Source organism: Hydra vulgaris, chromosome 13 (assembly GCF_038396675.1).
Source record: "Hydra vulgaris chromosome 13, alternate assembly HydraT2T_AEP".
In the NCBI taxonomy this organism is placed as follows: domain Eukaryota; kingdom Metazoa; phylum Cnidaria; class Hydrozoa; order Anthoathecata; family Hydridae; genus Hydra; species Hydra vulgaris.
In genome coordinates, this window is record NC_088932.1 from 36,475,001 (window position 1) to 36,499,097 (window position 24,097).

The window sequence follows — 24,097 nt, forward strand, 5'->3', positions numbered from 1 at the left end:
TTATTTTTATTTTTTTAATAAAATGCTTTTATTTTTATTTTTATTTTAATAAAATGTTTTTATTTTTTATTTTTTTTTACTGTAAATCATGCATGGAGTGTTGCTATTTCGACTATCTTATAGCCTGATTTGCAACAAAGTGCTGCTACATCGACTGACAAATAGCCCTATTCGCAACAAAGTGCTGCTACATCGACTGACAAATAGCCTGACCCACAATGGAGTGTCGCTACATCAACTATCTTATAGCCTGACTCTCAAGGGAGTGCTGCTACATCGACTGAAGGTTTGGTAGGGGCAGGCAGTCTATCAAGTAACAAAAAAAAAATTCCGGTCTTGCATTTTACTTTTTACTTTTTGTCAACAAAATACGAAAAAACTTTTTGACCACCAGTTAGGGGTTATATATATATATATATATATATATATATATATATATATATATATATATATATATATATATATATATATATATATATATATATATATGTGTGTGTGTGTGTGTCTGTGTGTATATATTTATATATATTTATATATATATATATATATATATATATATATATATATATATATATATATATATATATGTATGTGTGTGTCTGTGTGTGTATATATATATATATATATTTATATATATATATATATATATTTATATATATATATATATATATATATATATATATATTATGTGTATTTATATATCTTGTTATATAAATATATGTAGTACCATATATATTTTTATATATATTTTTTGGTCAAAGTTGTCAGATTTAAAGTTGTAGTAAAAATAATTTGAATTTGTTTACTTAGGAATTTAATATGTTTTATTAGGACGCAGTGAAACTTTATGTATGATGGGTATTGTTCCAGTCCAAGTAAAAGGTTCTGTTTGCATTAATGATGCACTGTATGCTTCACCAGATTTTCCTGGATTTGCTGTAAGTAGTTACCATCTCAGTGTCAGTTTGCTTCAAAGTAGTGGTCATATTGGATATGCATTTTCATCACAAAATGTTGCAGATGAGAAAGCAGTACGTCTTTGAACTTTTTCTTTTTTCAGTTTTTGTTGTAACTTGCTTTATAGATTGCTTTCTAAAAAAAAGGCGTTTTAAGATTTTTTTGCTTGAAGCATATATAAAGTAAAATAAAAGTAAGTAAAAATAGAATAAAAATGCATAAAAGTAGATATTAAAATAATTTTTTATTTATTTGCATAAAAAACTTTTGTTAAACAAATCTTGCATCTTGGATGACATACTAAAACATACAATTGTATATAAAAGCATATCGATTATAATAACAAAAAATTTATATTAAAAATGGTACAAATTAACTAAACTAGTATTTTATTTATTCCCACAATTTTTTTTTTCAAGCTCCACATCTTGTTTGTATCGATTAAAAAAGATTGTTGCAAATTTCATTTAGAAATCTTCTTTTTATAGTAAGTTCTGTTATTTTATAGTAAGTCTTGCCATTTTCAGAGTATTTCTGACGCATCTCTGAATTATTTTCTTCTTTTTTCTCTGTTACTGATCATAGAACTTGATGAATGATCATCTTTTATAATTATAACTTGTAACTGTTTTGCTATGCTTACTGCTTTTTGACCCATTTCTGTGTCTTAACTTTTAGATAAAAGTTGAAAAGCTTTAAGTATTGTTATCATTTTATGAAGACATTTTTATTGGATATTGTTAAACTAAGATAAAAATTAATAAAATAATTATAAATAACAGTTGGGTTGAGAAGAAATTATAACTGAAGTTAATTAAAATGTTTTAATTTGTATGTATTTATGTTTTTTTGTATAAAAAATGGAAGTTGAAGAGAAATTGTTTTCCTGCTGTACTAAAAAAAATTAGGTCTTGAGCTAATATGGTTACATTTTTATGTTTGAAAAAAAAGGAACTAAATGTTTTACTGCACCTACTTTTTTGAAAGCATTGCATATATATTTATATATTTGACATAGTTATATTGTATTCTGTTAGAAATAATACAGCTTTTGTTGTTTCAAGAGTGATCAATATTTTAGAATTAAAATTGTTTAAATGAAAAAAATATGGTTTTGTAAAGAACTTTTGCTTGAATGTTGAACTATGAAATTTGTAAATTTTTCATCATATTATTTAAACACAAATAAAAAAACCGCTATAAAAATACAAATTTTCCGTTACAACTAGATCTTATGTCAATTTTTATATCATATGAGATACTGGTCTAACTGGTTTAAAATGCAAAAGAAAAAATTTCTTTCTATGTCAACATGGATAAACTATTTCATTTTTGTTCAACAAGAGTTCTTGAATAAATTTTGATTGTGTGAGTTTACAATGGATCTAATGCTTGTCATTCATCTATAACTTATTTTGATATAATAAATGAAGTTTTAACTCAATGAAAATTGTTAATTACTTGAAAATTAATTTAAACCTTAACAACTGCAGTTCCCAACCTTACAAAAAAACCTGAAAGTATGTTAAATTAGGGGTCATCCATAAAGTACATATGCCAAAATTTTGACTCTCCCCCTTTCCCCTTGTTGCTATAGGTCTTTCAAGCCCCCTCCCACCCTGCTCCTCCTCCTTTTTCTCCTTCTCCTAAAAAGTATATTCACTATTGAAATAACCCTTCTCTCTTTCCTTATGAGTTAAAAAAGCTTTAGTTTTTAGCTTTATTTTCATAAATTAGGAAATATATTTTAAAATAGAATGTGGGTACTTTTAAAATTTATCATATTTCCCCTCCCCCTGTCTTACCTCATTACTTTACTGAATGCTTTTTGCTGGTCCCTCCTATATATATTGAATGCTTTTTGCTGGTCCCTCCTAATCCTTCATTCATGTGCATATATATGTATGTCTCTTTTTTTAATTGGAGGCTTCCTCAATTGATTATATACTTAAAAAAGTAAAAGTTTTTGAATCATTGCAATTTGTCACGGCTAGAGGGTAATTTTAGCATAAGACCATACTTATAGAAATAAGAAATTTTAAATTAGGTGACCTTTTAAAACGCGCAGTTTTCCTGTGCGTTTTAAAGGGCCACCTAGTTTCATTAAAGTTTGATCAATTAAAGGTTTCACATCAAAAGGTAGCAGGCTATCATCTTCAAATTCTTTGGAAAGAGAAAAAACATTTTCAAAGACATCTAAATAGACACAAGTTTTACTTTTTTTGTGAAGACCTTCTTTGTTGCCTGTGTTAACAATGGTCTGTCTTTATTAAATATGCTGTTAATATCAAGCTTTAAAAAAGCAACATTTATTCCACCGTAGTCCTTAGTGTCTATCAAATGTGCAAACATAGTGATCATATCTTTAAAATAAATACCCTTTCAAGGTAGTATTTAGCAAAATTAGTTCTTGATCTACTCCTGTTTTGCAAGCTTGCAAACCATACGATAGAACAGTGAAATAACAACATTTAAGCAACAACATGCATTCAGTAATGCTTAAGTAAAATGTGATAATAGTAAAAGCATGTGATTTATACTTAGTATTCAGTTATAAAGGCAGTTATAAAGACTTAGTATTCAGTTATAATAGTTCTATTTGTAAAATTATAAGAAGTAACTTGCATCGCTCTTATTTTTGATGGTTTTGTAGATAAACTTGTAAAGAACATATCTTACACCAAAAAAATTAATATAATCAATTCCTTCTTCATCAATAATTTTCCAACCAAAAACATCTTTAAAATCCCATTTATTAAATACACTTAATAAATAGAACTTTTTTTAAAGTTTTAAATTTTGTTAACATGTTTTACGCGCTAAGTAGTACGTTAGGAACAGTTTCTGATTGGCTTGCAGTGATATCAACTAGTCATTTTTTGGCAATTTAAAGGTTTATAAGCAATTTTAAAAACCAAAAGATAAGTTGCGATTTAAAAAAAACAGTGTTTTTTTAAGCACTTGGCAAAATTTTTGCAGGTGTGTGGGTGAGTGCAAAAAGGCTTAAGCGCAAAAAGGCTAAAGCGCATGGGATGTTTAAATGGAGAAGATTGATGCATGTGTATATACATGCATCAGTCTTCTCCATTTAGCCAGTGCATTCGCGCTTAAGAGCATATATGTGCATATATATGCACAAACAAATATATTATATATCTAATACATGTGTACATATATATATATATAAATATGTATTGAACTATATATATATAAGACATATATATGTCTTTAAATATATATATAAAAGAAATATGTGAATATATACTCACATGCATGCGCAAATATTTATATTATTGAAGTTAGTTTATTAGGTTACATATAAGATAGTTTGGCCGAGTGGGTAATGCGTGCAATTCTACATTGAAGGCATCAAATTGCAGTCAAGTCATAACACACTTTTTATTTTTTTGAAAGTTTGTTTTAGTAGGTGCACACATCTGCAGTATTTTTTTAATGACAAATCAAATAAAAATTAACTTTACTTAGGGCAAACGTTTTGTTTATGCATTCCTTTTTAGAGAGCTACTAACCCCCCCCCCCCCTTCTCCCTCCCCTATACATACATCTTTTTATGTTAGAAAACAAAGATCTTTAGTCAAAAAATAATTTTTTCTATTGGTAAGGTGGCAAATTATGGACAATGATGAGACAAAATTGTTTTTTTTTTTGTTTTTTTTAAGTTGTTATTTTTTCAAAAGCATTTATTTATTAATAAGTACTTGTTAATTATGATAAATTAGAATAAAAAATTTTGATTAGTGCTTACGTTCATTTACATTGAACCCTCCTCTGCCCTCCCTTCCCTATATGCTTATATATGCTGTTTGAAGACCCCTTTTAAACAATTTTAAAATACCAAGTATTTTAAAATAGTTACCCATCTCTAAAACCGTAGCAAAACCGTTTATATAAAAATAGATATTTTACATATAAACAAATGGAGTAATACACACATATAACAATACACATATATACAGTAATAAATTGGTTCAAAAATATCAAATAACATAATTGACTTTTCCATCACATCACAATCTCCACAAAGTCACAATCTCCACATCACATCACAATCTCCACAAATAACATAATTGACTTTTCCATCACATCACAATCTCCACAAAGTTTTTAACAGATATACTATCATAATAAGTTACAGATGTATGCCAAATATTAGATCCATTATCACGCAATTAACAAATCTTGTGCAGTAAAAGTATCCTAATGTTATAAACTGCAATGTATTTATAAAACTATATGCCTATTAGGAACTTAATAATGTCTAATTAAAAATATTGTTTATAAAGCTATACTTACATGACCAATAATACAGAAAAATTTTATTTTGATATTAGAGAAAACTCATTGAAGATCATTTATGTGAACTAAATAAATTTTTTTAAACTTTGTAAGGTATACAAACGACACTAAATTTTCTAAAGAAGTCTGAAAACTTTAGGAAACAGGTATTAAACTCATAATAGAGTGAAGCAACATGTCAGTCTTATAATCCATCGTCAAAAGGATATATTCTTCAACTTAATAAAAAATATTTTATTATGACATTTAAATAAAGTGAAATGATTTCCTCATTTAAACATTGAAAGAATTTTTCACGTTTTCACACTGGTTAGACCAGTTCATGTTATTAATGACATGAAAACTTAAATTACCCAGCAAACATTGTTTTAGTGGATTTGCAGTGGACCTATATAGGCTTATTTTAGCGGTTCATTGGAGTTGTGCTCATCTGTCACTTAAAGGATCATTAGTGGCAGTCAGTACGAATGGCCAGCCAATAACTACCCGATCTGTTAATAATGGCTAGTTATCAGCTAGCCACTTTTGGTGGCTGCCAGTAATGGTCCATTAAGTAACCAGTGAGTAAAACAATAGTAGTCCGCTCAAAATGTCTATATAAGTCCACTAAAATTGCGATATAGAATGTTTGCTGGATAGATTTGTATTTTATGCAAAATTTGTATTTTTATAGTGTTATTTATTTTTGTGTTTTTTAAACAATTTAATGAATGATTTTTGATCGACAGGAAACTTGAAGTTCTATAAATTTTAATATTTATTGAAATCTGTGAAATTTATTTCACACATATATATTTTATTATATATATATATATATATATATATATATATTATATATATATATATATATATATATTATATATATATATATATATATATATATATATATATATATATATATATATATATATATATATATATATAGCATTACTCGGTTGTTTAATACAGAAGGCTGAAAAAATTAAGCTTAAAAAAATTGTTGTTTTTAATTGATAGATTGCCTGTCCAAACCAAAACCCTTAGTACTACTGTAAAAAATAAAACATTCTGAATTAAAAAAAAAAAAAAACATCCTAGTCTATTAAGTTGTTATGTATCTTTTATATACTATTATGTAATATTAATATGTATCTATACAAATGCACACACGCACAAACACACACATTTTTGAAAATTTAATAAACAGTTTACTCTGGATTATGAAATCATCTGTTTAAGACAGTAAATTAAAAGTTTTTGAAAACAGCTTTATCATTTTATTACGGGATCAACCAAAAAGTATTTTAAGAACAATTAGTACATCAAGTTTTCATAGAGGACCAGCCTTTACAAACAATATTTGCAAGGTTTTAAATACGCATCAAAGCATTTTAAGTTATGTAATGTGCATCATTATAAATCATAATTACTTTTATTTTAAACTTTTATAGGAAGTTCAATATAAAATTTTTGATATATATTTGTTAAAAATTTTATGCCTTAGCTGAAGATGTTATTGAAAGGCCTTCTGTGTTTGTAAAAAATTTAAATGTATGTTTTGATTTTACCAATATACTTTACTTAATAGTTATTGTATATATATATATATATATATATATATATATATATATATATATATATATATATATATATATATATATATATATATATACGTATATATATACGTATATATATATATATGAGGAAACATTAAATTTTATTGTTTTTTAAAAAAACACAAAAATGGAACTTAATAAACTGAGTTGAATTTTTTTAGCAAAAATCAAAGCATTCTGAATGTTTTTATTTTGTCTTTTTGATATTCACAAACATTGACTGACATCTAGGTAAAAAATGTCAGGAGTGCTATTATATTGACTGACAAATAAGAAGAGCAATCAAAAAAAATCAGTTAAAATATTTTTCATGCTTTTAAACCTTTTCTTCTAAAGTAATTTAAAGAAAAAAAAAACATTTAGTTTACATAAAGGCAAAAGTATTCTGGAATTTTATGAAAGATTCTAGAATGTTCTGGAAGATGATAAGTAGGTCGTGACAAGATTTATTCACTTAGAGTAAAGAAATCAAAAATGAATAACTTCAAATTCAGAAAAATCAAGAAAGAGTGCCAATCTCTTTATCTTTAAGCTTTATCAAGAAACTCAAAATAAATGATAAAAAAATTTTGAAACAGAAACTGGTTCACAAGATTTCTTTGAACTTCCACATTTTCCAAGCGAGGAAATCTATAATGGTTTCTTTAACTCGTCTAAAAAATCCTTTTTTATGACCATAAAATAGATGCAGCAGCTTATTTGCTAAAATCCAGCATTAAAGCTACACTTTTGCTTGGATCTGGCCTGACAAAACCAGGATTCTCAATCAACATTAGATGCATTCAAGGCATTGCAGTTGCCATTGAAAAGGACCTTTATAAAAAAAAAATTGTTTTACTTGCAAAGTAAAAAAAGCGTTTTACTTGCAGGTCATAACATAGTGATCAAAGAAGTATTAGAGCTGTTGTTTGTAAAAGATAAATCACCTTAATATTTATTGTTTAAGAGCCTGCAAACCAATATAAACAAAAGTAATCAGACAAGTAGAAGTGTCTCTGTTCCACTATATAAGAATGATGTATGCAATTTTTTCCTAAATCAACTCTGAAACAAGGCAAAACAACCTAGAAGTGTTTACCTTTAGCTGTGCAAAATAATAGCAATTTTACTTGGATGAAAGCCAGATAAGATGGATTTATTTTTCTATAAACCTAGAGCTTTCTACAAAAAATGACCACATTTCTGTGCAGTGTGAAGATGTTTTTGTTCAAACAACAATTACTCAACAGACTTTCTGCCAAACTTGCGGGATGTGTTCTGTGCAATTTACTTTTGTAAGTTTTATCAAAAACTGGCTACCTGCACAAATATTTCCAACACACCAATCAATTACTTGAATCTGCAATGATCACAATTAAAGATTCACATGATTCATGATGATTCATGAAGAATGATAATGAATTTTACAGCAGAATCAAAATTTATATGGTGATTTTAAGTATATGCAAAAAAGATAAAATTTAAGCAACAAAATTTCTTTTCTTCCTGAAAATATTTATCAGAGTAAACCCATTGTATTAAGAATTTATTGGATTGTATAACTATAACATTATTTTTCTTTGTGTTATAGAAAATTTGGAAATTCTGACATAATTTGTACATGAAAAAAAAAGCTGATTTTTGATTTTTTATTGCTTCTACATAATGATTTGTTTAACAAAAGTTGTATATTTAGAATCAACACTTTTTTTGCCTTTAGCTTAGGGAGGTGGGAGGGGAAATAAGATGTTAAAGATATGATTGAAAAATTAAATTTTGCACTAATCATCTCTGAAAAAGTTCTGTCATCAATATAATGACCCATTGTACATATTGTGATTAACCCCATTTATAATATATTCATCCCTTTTAAACAAACTCTAAATTAAAATATTAAATTTATTTTATATTTAAAAGATTAAAAATAAAAAAGATGTTAAAGCAAATTTTTTCCTAATTCATTTTTTTTTAATTATATAACCTGGTTTTAATCTTTAAAATAAAATAGTTACATTAAAATAACTTTTTATCAACAGTTTAAATTATTACTTTATTAATATTTTAATGTTATTAAATATATTAAGCTCATATTTTGATAGAAACTACTTTTTTGCTCTTAGGCTTTTTGCTTTATTGACCCCCTGAATCCACTAAAATATCTTGATTCAATAAACAGCGATATATATATACAGACAAACATGCACTGCTTGTATTACAATATGTATTAAATATAATATGTATGCATTAAACAAGTATTCTATTTTTTATCTAGGAAGGTATGGTTAAAGCTGGGGTATCAGTCTTAGAATCAGCAAGTCGGTGTTTACAAGATGTACGACTTCGCACTTTAGAAGAAAGATTGGAATCTAAATTCAATGATGTTTGTATAAAACAAAAGCGAACGAAAAGATGTAGGTGCAAAATTATAGCTGATTTTTATTGAAATGTTTACTTGCTTAAAACTATGTTTCTTATTTTCATTTTGATGATAAAAATAATTTGAAAGTGTAAACGTTCAAATTCATAATTTTAATAAAGAATATGAATTGAAAAGAAAGTAAGGTTAATTTGATTTTTTTTCCATAAAAATGTTTCATTTATCAATAACTTTTCCGTTGTTATTGTATTATGCTTTCTTGTTTCTTGTCATTATTGAACAATGCCACACCTTATTGAACATTACTATACATTATTAAACAATGCTACACCTTCCCTTATGTAAAATTATGTCAAACAAAGTACCATTTACATTTTGATTTTCATTATTGTTTTCGCCACAGTTAGTATCATTGTCAATTTCGCCAACCTAGACAATACATCATACAATTAATATATACATACTAATTTATTTTTATTTACTAATTCATTTATACTTATAATTATTATCTATTATAACTTACTTTATAATTACACATTAGCGCACAACTTTTTGAAAGTTTTATATAAATGTTGGGTAACATTTATATAAAAAAAAGTAGCAATGAATATATCATTATTTATAAATAACAATTATAAGATTATTACCTCGTCTTCACCCGAGCTATCTGCATGATGTGCAACATTGTTTATATTATCATTCGAACATTCCTACCTGTAATGTAATTTAAATATAATAAAGTAAAAATAAGAGAACTTATGCACACGTTATTAAATTCAAAAATATATAAATTTTTTTACTTTACTATTTAAAACATAACAAATATAATAAATATGTAATTTATTAAGTATAGTAATGTTAAAACATAATAAATTTTAAAGTGTGTGCATAAATTAATTTATTTTTACTTAATACAAGCACTTCAGATTAGTTAAATATAAACAAATAAAAATAATTGTATTATAATAAATAATAGTGTATTATTTATAAACATTGCTTTTATATGCTTATATTTAACTGAGAAGTAAAATTTTGTACATTAATTAACTTCCCTTTCTGATATATTTAAAATAATTACTTTAGTTTTCTTTCTCCAACTAAGTTGTTCTTAGAACATCATTACAAGTTGAATCCTAAAGACTACACCTATATCTTTTCTGGTTAATTCAAACTCAATTCACCATTTTATTTAGACAGCTTTTAAACTTTTTTTAAGAATATTAAATGCATTAAAAACTGACAATGTTGTTAATGATATAAATAATGAATGTAAATAATCAAAATAATAATAATAATAATAACAATAATAGTAGGAGTTTTTATTATTATTGTCTATTATTATTACTAATACTAACGGGTGATGCGGAAGTTATCGGACAAAATAAAAACGTCAATAACTTATTTATTAATAAAAAAACAAACTACTATTATATTTTTTTAAAATAAAGCATTTATCATTTAATAAAAATATATTATTTTTTACATGAAAAAACACCACCATCTGCAATTGATCTCAATTTTGCTCTGACGTCTTTCATATGCAACTGTAAAAAGTTTAAATCAATTTCTTGTAGTTTTAGTTTAATGCGATCAATCAAAACTTGCTCTGTTGAAGCTTGCCAATCTCCCTTGTAAACCTTCTGTGCCAAATGTCCCCAAAAATTTTCAATTGGTCGTGCTTAAGGCACATTTGGGGGATTGGAATCTTTACCAATGTAATAGACATATTGGTCCATCCAATTTAGAGAATCTTTAGAATAATGAGAACTTGCTAAATCTGGCCAAAATAAATAGTTAAAGTCTCCATGATAATTGTGAATAAATGGAAGAAGTCGTTTTTCTAAACATTAATTAATATAGATTGATGAATTGATCGCTACAGCCTTGGAAGTGCGAAACATTGGCTCTGACATACCACGGTTAGATTTGGCTATACACATTAATAATTTTTTTGGAAATTTCTCTTTTCCTATAAAACGAACACTTTCTGGACATGTCTTTTTGTTGTTTGTGTAGTATCTAAAATTTCCAGGCATGTTGTCCCCTGCAAAACAAAAGTATTTTTCGTCATTGATGACTAGAAGCGATTTTGTGTTATAGAGTTGGTTGACTAGTTTCCTGCTTCTTTTCTTTGCCTTTATTTGTTGTTCTATAGTGTATTTTGGAGTCTTTTCATGTTTTCTATATTTAATATTCATTTTTTTTAACTGACGACCAATTGTTGATTGATTTACACCGAATTTAATACCTATTTTTCTCTGACTGACCCCTTTTCGATTGTTGACAAGTCTCGTTAATTCGACTTTCTTTTCTCTAGTCCAGGATGTCGGATAACCAGGGTGCTTTCTATCAGAAAACGATTGAACAGCTTCAAGTCTTTTTAGGTTATCATATATTGTACTTCGAGCAAATCTTTCCTTTTCAAAATGATTTACGATTTTTTTTTTTTTATGTTAGGTTTATTTACAAAAAACATTTTTAGTTGCTTTTGAAAAGATTCTTGTTCAGCTGCATTTAACCTCATTTTAAATAATTGTGTTTCAAATAATAAAGTTTATATTTTATAGAACGTTTATGCCTACGCATAAAACCAAAAAAACTGATTATTATGCTCAAATAATGAAATTAGGATTTGTCCGATAACTTCCGCATCACCCATTATTATTACTTTATTCTTTATGTTGTTTCTGTATATTATTATAATCTACTTTTCTTTTATTGCTATATCTTAATTAGATATGTAAAAGTATGTTAGATAAATATAAAAAGTAATTGAACAAGCATATTTTGTTTTAAATATATCAAACTTCTTACTTTATTATTACATAAAGATTAATATATATTTATATATATATATATATATATATTTAAATATATATATATATATATATATATATATATATATATATATATATATATATATATATATATATATATATATATATATATATATGCTAATACTTAACAAAAACTGTATTTATTTAACATATAAATTTTCTCAACAAATGTTTTCCTGAAAGTTGTTGTTCTCACATTCTAAAACCTTCCGAATAATAAAAATGCAATAAATTTGAAAAATCGCGTGCTTTCAGTAATGGTTTCACATTCGTTGCGAAAACTTCTTATAATTTAATACTCCATTTTTGTAACGGAAAAACCATCCCTAAAAACTTAATATCCAAACTGGTTTTTAGGTAAAATATAGTAGTTACTTTCACGGAATCAAAACCCTATTCTTGACATGTGTTATTCTTAGTGTTTTCAGGAGTTTTAAACACGCAACAGAAACCACGCGTAGCTTTTTAACTAGTTGTGCTGTCTGGGGATGAACAACATTATTTATATTGCCAATCAAACCTGTCGAATTATAATGAAGTAATTTAAATAAAATAATAAAGTAAAAATAAAAGAATTTATACACAAAATATTACATTATTCACATATTCTAATAATTCTGCTATTTAATTGTAAAGAAAAAATATAATAAGTATCCCTACCAGATCTAGTCGCTAACTAATGCCAAATTGAATGTTTGCGTCAACAAAGAGACAAAAACAACTTGACAGAACTAAAATTAAATAAAACATTTATCATTAAACAAAGTTTTTTAATACTTAATAAACATTTACCATACAATAAAGTTTTTTAACTTCAAACATTTTTATGCAAACTAAAGCCGTTAAAAAAAAAATACACTGCTTATCTAAGTTTATCTAATATATTAAATAAATTTTATGATAATAATTATATTAGTTTCGATGTGTATTAGATAATTAATGTATTAAATTATTAATTATAATGTATTATATTATTAAATAATTATTTATGTATTAAATTATATAATTATTATGACTAATGTATTAATACACTAGTTATCTGATGTACATCAAAACTAAAATATTTGTTGTAAACCAAATCAACATTAAAAATCAAACTGATTCACTTGACATACTTGCTATACTATTGCAAGTTATGCAAAGTAAGCAAAGCTATTGGCAATAGCTAGAATAAGTATATGCATAAATAATATATAATTAAATATATAAATAATATATATATGCTTTTTAAAATGCATTATAATATGATAGTATCCAGAGATTTAAAGCAGTATAGGCCAAGACTCATCCCAAGACATTTTAATAACATCATATTATGATGCATTATACAATGCATACATTTTTTATATTCTAGCTATTGCAAATATGTCTAGTTGTTTATGTCAATATGTTTAGTTTGAATCATGTTAAAAGTGATGCATTATTAAAAACATATAATTTAATTTACAGTCTAATTAAATACAGAAAAATAGAAGAATTCAGAAAATGTTGTTTACTCAAGTTTAAAATAATTGTAACTCTTTAAATTTCAACGGCATCTTTAAAAGCGCATTCGTAAAACCCATGGTGCAATGTCAGCTATGAAAAAAAAATCATGGTTCACCCATGGAAATTCCATGGGATTTCAATTTTCATGGAAATTTACCCATGGAAATTCCAAGGAATTTCCGTTTTCCATGCGAAAATCATGGTTTACTCATAGAATTCCATGGGTTGCCCATGGGATACCCTTGGAATATTTCCATAAGGGTTATTAAACATTGCTATACATTATTTAACTATGTTATACCTTTAATACTATTAACTAAGTAGAGTATAAAACTTTTCAAATTGTTTATATCAACAATGTTAGATTAAATATTTGTTTAAATTCTGCATTATTACTGTAGTTAAGTAAAAACTATCATTATTTTATAACATTTGTTTTATTAGTGGTATCTTGCATAGTTTTTTTTTTCAGCCATAATGGCTGAATAAATAAAAATAAAAGAATTAAATAAAATCCCAATTTTGTTTTACTATGTTTATGCAAAGTACATATCAAAATACCAAAATAAAATGTTTGTTAAAGACAATCACAAATACTTAATAAACAGTTAGGCAATCAAAAAAATTTGGCACACCATGCAGGTTGTCATCCCTATGTTGAAAGTTTGATAAAAATGAAATAATTATATTAATGATTGGTTTTTACTCTGTAATAAAGAAGCTTATAGAAGCCTCATACCAACCTCATGATAGAAGGCTCATACCAAGCTCGTGATGGGTTAAAAACTTTGAATTTTTGAAAAAAATCTTTAACTCTTTTTTATTGTCAAATTTAAATAAAATTAGAGTAACTGTATTTCTCTAAATAAAAATAAAACTAAGTACATTAATTTTTACTCCTCTTTCCCCCTCCTATTTTTCATCTATAGATATAAAATATCCTAGGATACTTCTCAAGAAAAATGTTGAGAAGTACCCCAGGCTATTTTATATGTTTTGTCAATATCATGGTTCTATCAACAAATTGCTAAATGTAGAAACAAATATGTGGATTTTTAAATTGTAATGTAGAGATTTTTAATCAATATAAGTTGACTTCAAAATCTGGATTTGTTATGTTAAAATGTAACAATACCAAAATATTAATAAAATAGCAATAACTATATTCATAATATTAGTAATAAAAATACTACTAATAATAACAATATAATAATAACAACAATAATGATGATATTTAACAAAAATTCAATTATGATATTTAACAAAAGTGAGATCTAGGAAATGTGGCTCAAACGTAGTTCCCTCTCCTTAATGTCAAGTAAAAGTACTTTCCTCTCCTTAATTTCAGAAGTAGTTCCCTCTCCTTAATAGCAAAAAAATTCAAGATTTTGGTTTTTGTCTTACATACAGTAATATATAAATATTAAAAAGTATTTATTTACACTATTAATAAGAATTTTTTAACCTTGTTGCTGCAAAAGCTGGTGCTCATTTGAGCTTTTGAATATTTGTATGTTTACATTTTGGTTTTATAGATACCAGAAATTGTTTTTTTGCTTGGATTGCTTTGGCTATATTAAGTGGTGTTTTCCTTTATCAAATCTTTGTACCTGGAACAAGTTTTCGATACTTTCTTTGTAAACAAGGAAGATTGAGTGGATCTGCATTTTTTCAGTTTATTCCAATTCGTGATATTACAGTTGTTAGTTTTATATGTTTTTAAAAATTTCTTTGTTTTACAACAAATTAAACTTTTAAGTTTTTCTTAATTTGATTACTTTAAATTTCAATGCTAATTAATTTAAATATTACAATGCTAATTAATTTAAAATAAAAGTTAATTAATTTAATTTAACATTATATTGCTAAATAGATTTTATTTTGAAAGAATTTTTTTAAGTTATTAAAATTTTAACAGGTTTTTATTGTTTATCTTTGCATTACTATTCTTTTAATAGTATTCGGATCTATTTTTATTTATATCTTATATTTTTTATAGTATCCTCATGTTAGAGGTATTCAGTTTGAGTTCTCAGTCCTTATGCAAAAGACAGCCCACACAGGGTATAAACGATTAAACATGACAGGTTAATTTCATTAATGCATTATCTTCAATACTACAGGGTTCAATTTAACGGTCAGAATTTGCCGCCCCCGGACTTTTTTTGAGATCTGATTTATATAGGCAACCAACCATTGTTCATTTTTACTGAAAATATCAACAATGGTTTGTTGCCCTCAATTCGCAGGTCTCAATAATGGTCTGAGGGGCGGCGATGTCCGACTGTTAAATTGAGCCTTGATACTATCTATACTGTTTATATATTATATTTACTATATAAAAAGTAAACTTTCTAGCTGCAGTGAACCTGTGACCTTGGTAGGGTTTAGTTAATACAATTAGAACTTCCATTTATTATTTTAAATAATGATTATTAATAAAATGTTGGGAATAATGGCTGGTTTAGAGAATGCAGACAAAACAATTTTATGTCTAAATCAATTATTTGTTAATTTAATATGCTGTTCTTGGATATCTTTTGAACAAAAGCTTATAAAGTTAAAATGTTTCGCTTTAAATTTTTTAACCCTTACAAAGATCTCCACCCTAACTTTTTCCTTGGATGGTACTTGAAAGATGACTTTTCAAGAACTCAAATTTTTTATGCCTATAATTTAATAAATTAGAACACAAACATCACAATAAAAAAAAAATCTATTTAGATTTTTTCAACCATTCTTAACAATAAGAAGTTAACTCTTTTGCTCAAAACAGGTGCAATTAGGTCATTTTTCTTACTTAATTTCATCAAAACTATTAATAACTTTGATAACTAAGTATCATAAACTTATATTCAAATTACATTTAACTATTGGTGTGAGTTCCGTGATAAATGCTTTCTCCAAACTCAACTTTTGATTTCTAATTGATATCAATGTTTTCTTTGTTGGACATCACCAAATAGGTTTGCTGCATTCATATAAGCTTTTATAAATGTATTTTTTTAACTATAACAAACCAACATATACCCAACAACCTATTTCTTTTACATGCAACCTCTAACTTAATTCTGAGTTTGACAGAACTTAATGTTTGTGCCAGAATGTTTTTCAGTGTGCAGTTGCAGTTGTGTTTAAGCACAGATCCTTTACATAGTTTCTCAGCTCATATTCATCTGAATCATTGGGAATTTTCCTTAGCTTGTAGATTTTTTACATATCTTATATTCTCAGTATATAGCTGTATTTTTAATGCCAATAAGCTTTTGATATCAATGAATACCGATATCTAATACCGATGCATTTAACTCAACCTTTTATGTCTTTCTGTCTTCTGCTATTCCATATTTTGACAATGTTCTATATTCTTTGAACCAAGGATACCTGTCGTTTATTTGAGTTGTTTGAATTAATGAATCTGAGTTGTATGAATCAAAGTTGTTTTCATATTTCTTCTTTACAGCAGAGCAAATATTAAGTTTTCTAACCCAAAAACTTTGTTAATTTATGCAGTTTGCGCATAAATTATTTTATTTATGCATAAAATTTAACACCTGCATAAATTTGTTACAATTTATGCAGGTGTTAAACTAATTCAGCTAATTCTTTTGGTTTTCTATTGTTATTTTTTTCTTTAAACTTACACAAAGGTGTATAAATGTCTTCATTAGAGAATGCTGGTTAAAATTATTCATTATTCATCTCAGAATTTTAATTTTTTAGGTACATATTGAGTCTGCAAGGGTGTCACATTTATACCGCTTGCTAATATTTTTTTTGCTGCTAAAGTTGTTGTTGATCTTTTTCTGGCTATATTTTATCTCTGGCAAGATATTTTTAATAAACCAAAACAGTCAAAAAAGTTTTTGTTTCAAACTGATTTTTTTATTTGAATTTTTTTTGTAGAGAAATTAGAGAAACAATATTTTATTTGCTAGATTGATTTGCATACGAAATTGGATTTTTTTATTTTATTTCAAGAGCTTTGTCATTGATCCACTGGTCTTAAGACTTTTTAGGATATAACGGTATTTTTTGTTTTCATACTTGGACCTTCAAGCTTTGATTATTAGATTTGTTTTGAAATGAATTTGACCAGTCAATCGTGTGTAGCTGAGATATTTATAGAGCATTTTAAAATTTAGTGATCCTAAATGGAGTTTTTAAGTATATATTTAAATTTAAAAAATATTTCCTATATTAGAAAAAAATTTAATAAAGACTTTCATTAATTCAGTAACAGTGTAATAAGTATATAAAGGTTAAACACTAAATTGTTTTATTACAATTTCACACATACCCAGATGTTTACTTCAGTGCCTCAGAAATTTGGCCTCTAAGTTAGTGATATTTCTCAGAAGAAATATATCAACTTTTCCAAATGACCTTTTGCATATTTTGTTTTTGTAATTGTGTAATTTACTGTATGCTTTTATTATTGACTCTTTTTTTGTCTAGGTCAAAAGCACATATTTCAAGCAATAGATTTCTTCAATTCTAATGTGCATTGAAAATAGTTTTTAAAAAACGAATTGCTGGTAAATTCATTGTGTCTTGATAAAGCTTGTATCCTTTACACTGGAAATTTTATTTATTAAATTAAATTCTAAAATAACTTTGAGTAAAATGTTATGAATAGAGACATAGTTGCCTTTCTCTAATATTTTCATCAATATAACTAAAGATTTAGACTTGCTCCAAATGCTATAATAGTATATGTTGCTTAATAACAGAGTAATGTTTATTGCCTTACCATCAAAATGTAAGCTCCACATTTCTTTAGAAGAATCGGTGTGAGACGAAATCAAGCTTATTTCATGTGTGAGTACTTTTTGGACTGCAGATTGATTGCTAATTAATGCTTCACCAACTTGTTGAGTGCTTCAGCAATCTTTTTTGTAATCATCATGTAAGATGGTGTAATCATCATCTGTACTATTGTATTCTGAATTTTCACATTTAATTTTATCTGTATCATCAAACAATTGACTATAATTTATTTCAAGTTATTTTCTTTTAGGTGACAGGTCTTGCAGATGGGTTTTAATAGGCTCTGTCACGATACTGTGTTGACCTTTGCACCCATTGGAAGATTTCTGAAGTTCATAAAAGAACTTGTCTTCCAGATTTTAAATTTAGCTTTTTTGGGCGATAATTCAAATAAGTTTATTGCAGCTATTCATAATACTTGTCTTCTTATTTGTACTTAGTGTGAATTTAATCACAAACTTATATTTTTAAATAGCAGTGTTCAGTTTCCTTTGCACAGAGTTCTCCAAAAAACATGGTATTGTCATTTTATTCCATAACATCCTTTGATCTAGGAAAATTACCCAATTCTAAGAGAAAATGAAGTCTTCCTAATATCTGCTTTGTTTGATGTAATTTTGAAAAATCCATAAGTGGCTTATCAATTAAATTTCCATACAAACGTTTTCTTGTCTTTAAAATATTGGAGGGGCGAATAATTTCTCTGATTAAATTATTTTCTGATATCATATGCATCTAAAATATAGTTTATAGTTAAATATATACAATATACAGGGTAGGGACTTACAAATGTTCCATAGTTTTTGTGTTAGACTAGAGGACTATTTTGATTTATAAAAAACTATATTTTTCTGAAAGTTGCATTAATATATAATGCAAAAAATTAATTGATCTCAAATCTTTCTCCTTTTTCTTCGATACACATGAACTCTCTTGAAAAACACATATGAACTCTCTTGAAAAAGTTATCACAGCTAGCATAAAGGAGATTGTCAGAGTTTCATCGCAAATTTTGAGTAAAAGAACCTTGAAATCATTTAAGTTATTGCATTTTACATTTTTTAATTTTTTCAACATGTAACCTAGTGCAAAGAAATCCAATGGGTTCAAATCTGGACTGCTGGTGGACCATACTGAAATGAAACAAGGGAAATTTTGCTCACACTATACTTGAATGGTTTTGCTTTATGTGCAAAGGCTGATTCTTGCTGGAAACTTTATGGACGATCACCATATATTTTATCAGCATGAGGTTTCACATGAGACTTTAAAATGTCATTTAAATAAAGTTGCTGGTTGATTTTAGCTCCTTTATCAATAAATTTTAGAGGAAGTTTTCCTTCATTGCAGAATACACGAAAAACCATAACTCCTGATGCATTTTGGTATCGAGAAATAGCTCTTACGTAATATGGGATTTCTGTTTCTCTGTAATCGGCATGTTTGTCCATTAACACTAAATTATTGATGGACCAACATGCCGATTACAGAGAAACAGAGATAACATCTTGTTTCTCATGCGTTCTATATTGATTTTTTTACCATTTTGAATGTTTTTAAAAAAATTATATGTATTTCTGAGAGCCGATAAATACAGTTGTTAGATATGCAAAAATGCCAGCTAGCACATTTACGTTGGGCCAACATATGTAAATACATTGCGAACGCTGACTGTTTTCTCCAATACAAATACAATGTTGATCCGATGTTAGTTGCATCGTATTTATATTAATGAAATCCTTAATATCGACGTGATTAAAAATAGTTAACAAAGTTAGATTGGTCCAACGTATGTAAGAACATTGCAAAAGTTGGTTGTTTATCTGATCTAAACCCAATGTTGATCGAATGTATAGAGATCAATGTTGATCCAATGTATATGGATCAACGTTGACCAAATGTGTATAACCCTACATGGATCCAATGTATATGGATCAACGTTGACCAAATGTGTATAACCCCAAATGAATCCAATGTATATAGATTAACGTTGATCCAATGTTTATAAATTGATGTTAATTCAATGTGTATGGATTAGCGTTGGATTATATACATTGGATCAATGTTGATCCATATACTTAACAGTGGATTATATACACTGGATCAACGTTGTGTTTGCATTGAGAAAAGGGAGATTTAGAAATATATATTTGTATAATTTGTAAGAATAATTTTTTATCCAAATACTTCAGTTGATTATGGAAATATATTTTGCTAATATTTTTTTTATCCCTTATATAATAAAGTATCAAGCCACAAGCAAAATAAACATGATAATGCCTCTTTAATCATATGCGTTTTTTAAGTATACACAAAAATCATCAGCAATTTTGATTCATTGTAAATAGATGAAATATATACGTAATATACTATGTAAAAATACCATATATACCATGTAAAAAACCATTAATAAAAAACTTATAAGCTAAAGGTTTTTTCAGTTGCACATTCTTGCAGCAGTGCAATATCTGTCTGCTTTCTCTATGCTACCTTTTAAACTCGACTTCTTCTGTCTTTCACTCAATTATCCTTTGTTCTTCTAAACTCACTTACTCATGTAAATGTAATTTAATATATAAATGTATGTAAATTATGTTAGTGTATTTTACAAATAGAGTGCTCAATGTTCTTAAAGAACAGAGCAATAATAAATTAGTAAAAAACACTTATCTAACTTTTATCTTCTACTTTAAGTTTCACCATTGCTGGATCATCAGGAAGAGTTACTAAATCTCAAAAAAAATTCAATTTATAGAAAAAAATAATTTACCGGTAGTTACAAATTATTATTAAAAAAATTTTTAATTACTATATTTTTTTTGTTTACGGGAAGTTACAGAAAGTAATTATTAAATAATTTTCTTTGGAATGGGGATAGTTTAATTTGGTCATTTGTTTTTATAATTTTTTAAGAGGTATTTATTTTCGTGCCTACATTTAGAAATTAATTCAGATTTTTTATTTAATAAATTTTCTTGATTTAAATGAGTAATTAACAAATATAGGTAAAATTTTTCTAAAATTGGTAGACAAACATTTTCCTCCCTCAAATAAATTACATAAGATTTTTAACAAAAATACCATTAAAGTAAGTTGTAGTTGTACAAAAAATTTAGAAAGAATTATAAAAGGCCACAACTACGCATTAATTGATAAAAATGAACATATAAAAGTAAAAAACACTGATTATTGTAATTGTAAATAAAAAATAGATTGCCTTCTAAATGGAAAATGCCTTTCGAAAAATATAATTTACAAGTGCATTGTTTCCTCACAAAATAACCCTGACAAACAATATATTGGCTTAACCGAGGGGGAATGGAAAAAACGTTATGCCAACCACAAACAATCGTTTAAACACAAAAAATATTCAAGAGACTATGCTGTCAAAATATATTTGGGATTTAAAAGAAAAAAAGAAAAATTTTAATTTACAATGGTCTATTCTAAAATCTGCCCCTGCCTATAATAATAATAAACATTTCCAAAAATGTATGCTATGTTTGCAAGAAAAATTTGAAATAATTACTCATTTAAATCAAGAAAATTGAAATAAAAAATCTGAATTAATTTCTAAATGTAGGCACGAAAATAAATACCTCTTAAAAAATTGTAAAAACAAATGACCAAATTAAACTATCCCCACTCCAAAGAAAATTATTTAATAATTACTTTCTGTAACTTCCTGTAAACAAAAAAATATAGTAATTAAAAATTTTTTAAATAATAATTTATAACTTCCTGTCAAATATTTTTTTCTATAAATTGAATTTTTTTTGAGATTTAGTAACTCTTCCTGATGATCCAGCAATGGCGAAACTTAAAGTAGAAGATAAAAGTTAGATAAGTGTTTTTTACTAATTTATATATATATATATATATATATATATATATATATATATATATATATATATATATATATATATATATGTATATATATATATACACACACACACACACATACACACACATTTATATATATATACAGTTAAGGAGGTCTCAAAATATGTTCCAATTATAAGAGTATTTGAATTATAGGAATTCAATACTAAATATTATACGCTAAAGGAGCCGAAGAATATATTAGATTTAAATGATCTTTTGAATTATAGGAGAACGGATTACAAGGGTTAACTGCATGATAAGTATTTCAATTTGTAATAATTTTTATAAATGAGCAACTTTTCCTACCAACAGCAGTTATTTTAAAATGAAGTTAAGTTAAACTAAGTAAATAAATAAGTAAATAAAGTTAAATTTAAACTTTAAGTTAAGACATCTTTAAAGAGTTTAATATATGTAATTAAATAAAAACTTCTACTATGGATGTAAATCTTTATTTTTTAATTAATTTTTGTTACAATATATGCAATATAATACATATATATACAGTCACGATCAAAAGTTTGGAACATCTTTTAAAAAACCACAATTTTTATTAAATCATTAATTTATTTTATCAAAATATATTAGTAACCATTACAATTGACAAAAATAATACCTTTGAAACATTAGTAAATGTTTGTGAATTGAATAATTGAAGTTAATACTTACTATGATGTCCTTTAGCATTTAAACAATTAGCTAAACAAGTAGGCATAGAGTAAATTAACTTTCTCAAATATTTAGGTGTCATAAGTTGAGTCCGTACCTGTCTAATTTTTTCTTGTAAATCATCAGAAGATGAGGGTCTTAGTTTCTGAACTACATTTTTAAGATGATTTCTGCATTTTCGAATAAGATTGAGGTTGGGTGAGTTACCAGGCCGGGGGCTAATGATCTTAACCCCATTCTCATGTAAACAACTGCTTAGAAGCTTGGCCCTGTGAAAAGGTGCTCCATCATGCTAAAAACTGTGGGTATTTATGATTTTCATGAAAATTTTAAGTTTTTTTTAAGTATTTGAAGATAAATATGACTGGTAATTGTGGTGTTAAAGCATAAACCATAAACCACCACTTTAATTTGCTGTAATAGCACCCCATATCATGATTTTAGGGCAATGTTTTACAGTAGAAGGCAAATACTGGGGGTTGTATCGTTGGCAAAGTGGGTGTCTAACGCTTGTAGAATGACAACCAAATTGTTTGATTAGTGATTTGTTGCTAAATATTACATACTCCCAATCTTCCGCTGACCAGTTCTTGTATTTTTGACAGAAGGCAATCCGGTCTCTAATATTTTTTTGAGAAAGGCAAGGTTTTTTTTTGTCGAAACATGACTATTTAAGTTAAATTGTTTGCACAAATGTCTTCTAATTTTCACAACACTTGGTGCAACACCATTTGGGAATATCTAAGATGAAATTACAGAAGCACTGGCAAACGGATGTGCTTTTGCATAACGATGAATGCAGTTATTTGCCCTTTGAGTAGCCATCTTTGGTCATCCAGTTCTAGCTTTGCTTATATAATTACCAGTTTCTTGATATTGTTTTAATGTTTTTATAATGCAGCTATGTGTTACATTAAAACGTAAAGCAATGGAAGTCAAGGTCAATCCTTGTTCACATAGAATAACAATCTGAGCATGTTATTTTGTTGTTAATTCATTAGTTTTTTCCATAATTATTATTTATTTTTTGCTAAATTGTATGTATATATGTATATATTATATCATACTTAATAACGAAGGTATCTATACTGCTTTGTTAAAAAAATTAATTTAAGTCTTTTAAAGTTTCAAAAAGTCAATTTTAATTAAGCATATAAATAAGTAAATTTAACTAAGTATATAAATATATAAATAAGTAAATGAATTTAAGTTCAACTAAAAAT

The 24,097-nt window shown here is 26.3% G+C and overlaps 1 protein-coding gene across 2 annotated transcripts in view; it reads left to right on the forward strand.

Moving 5' to 3' along the window:
* LOC101240970 (uncharacterized) overlaps positions 1-24,097 on the forward strand; it is an 89,095-nt gene that overhangs the window by 64,354 nt on the left and 644 nt on the right. For both annotated transcript variants that reach the window (XM_065816637.1, XM_065816636.1), the window contains exons 9-12: positions 832-1,031; positions 9,121-9,259; positions 15,086-15,252; positions 15,550-15,637. In XM_065816637.1, the coding sequence (XP_065672709.1) occupies positions 832-1,031; positions 9,121-9,259; positions 15,086-15,252; positions 15,550-15,637 (594 nt within the window). The remainder of the gene's footprint in view (positions 1-831; positions 1,032-9,120; positions 9,260-15,085; positions 15,253-15,549; positions 15,638-24,097) is intronic.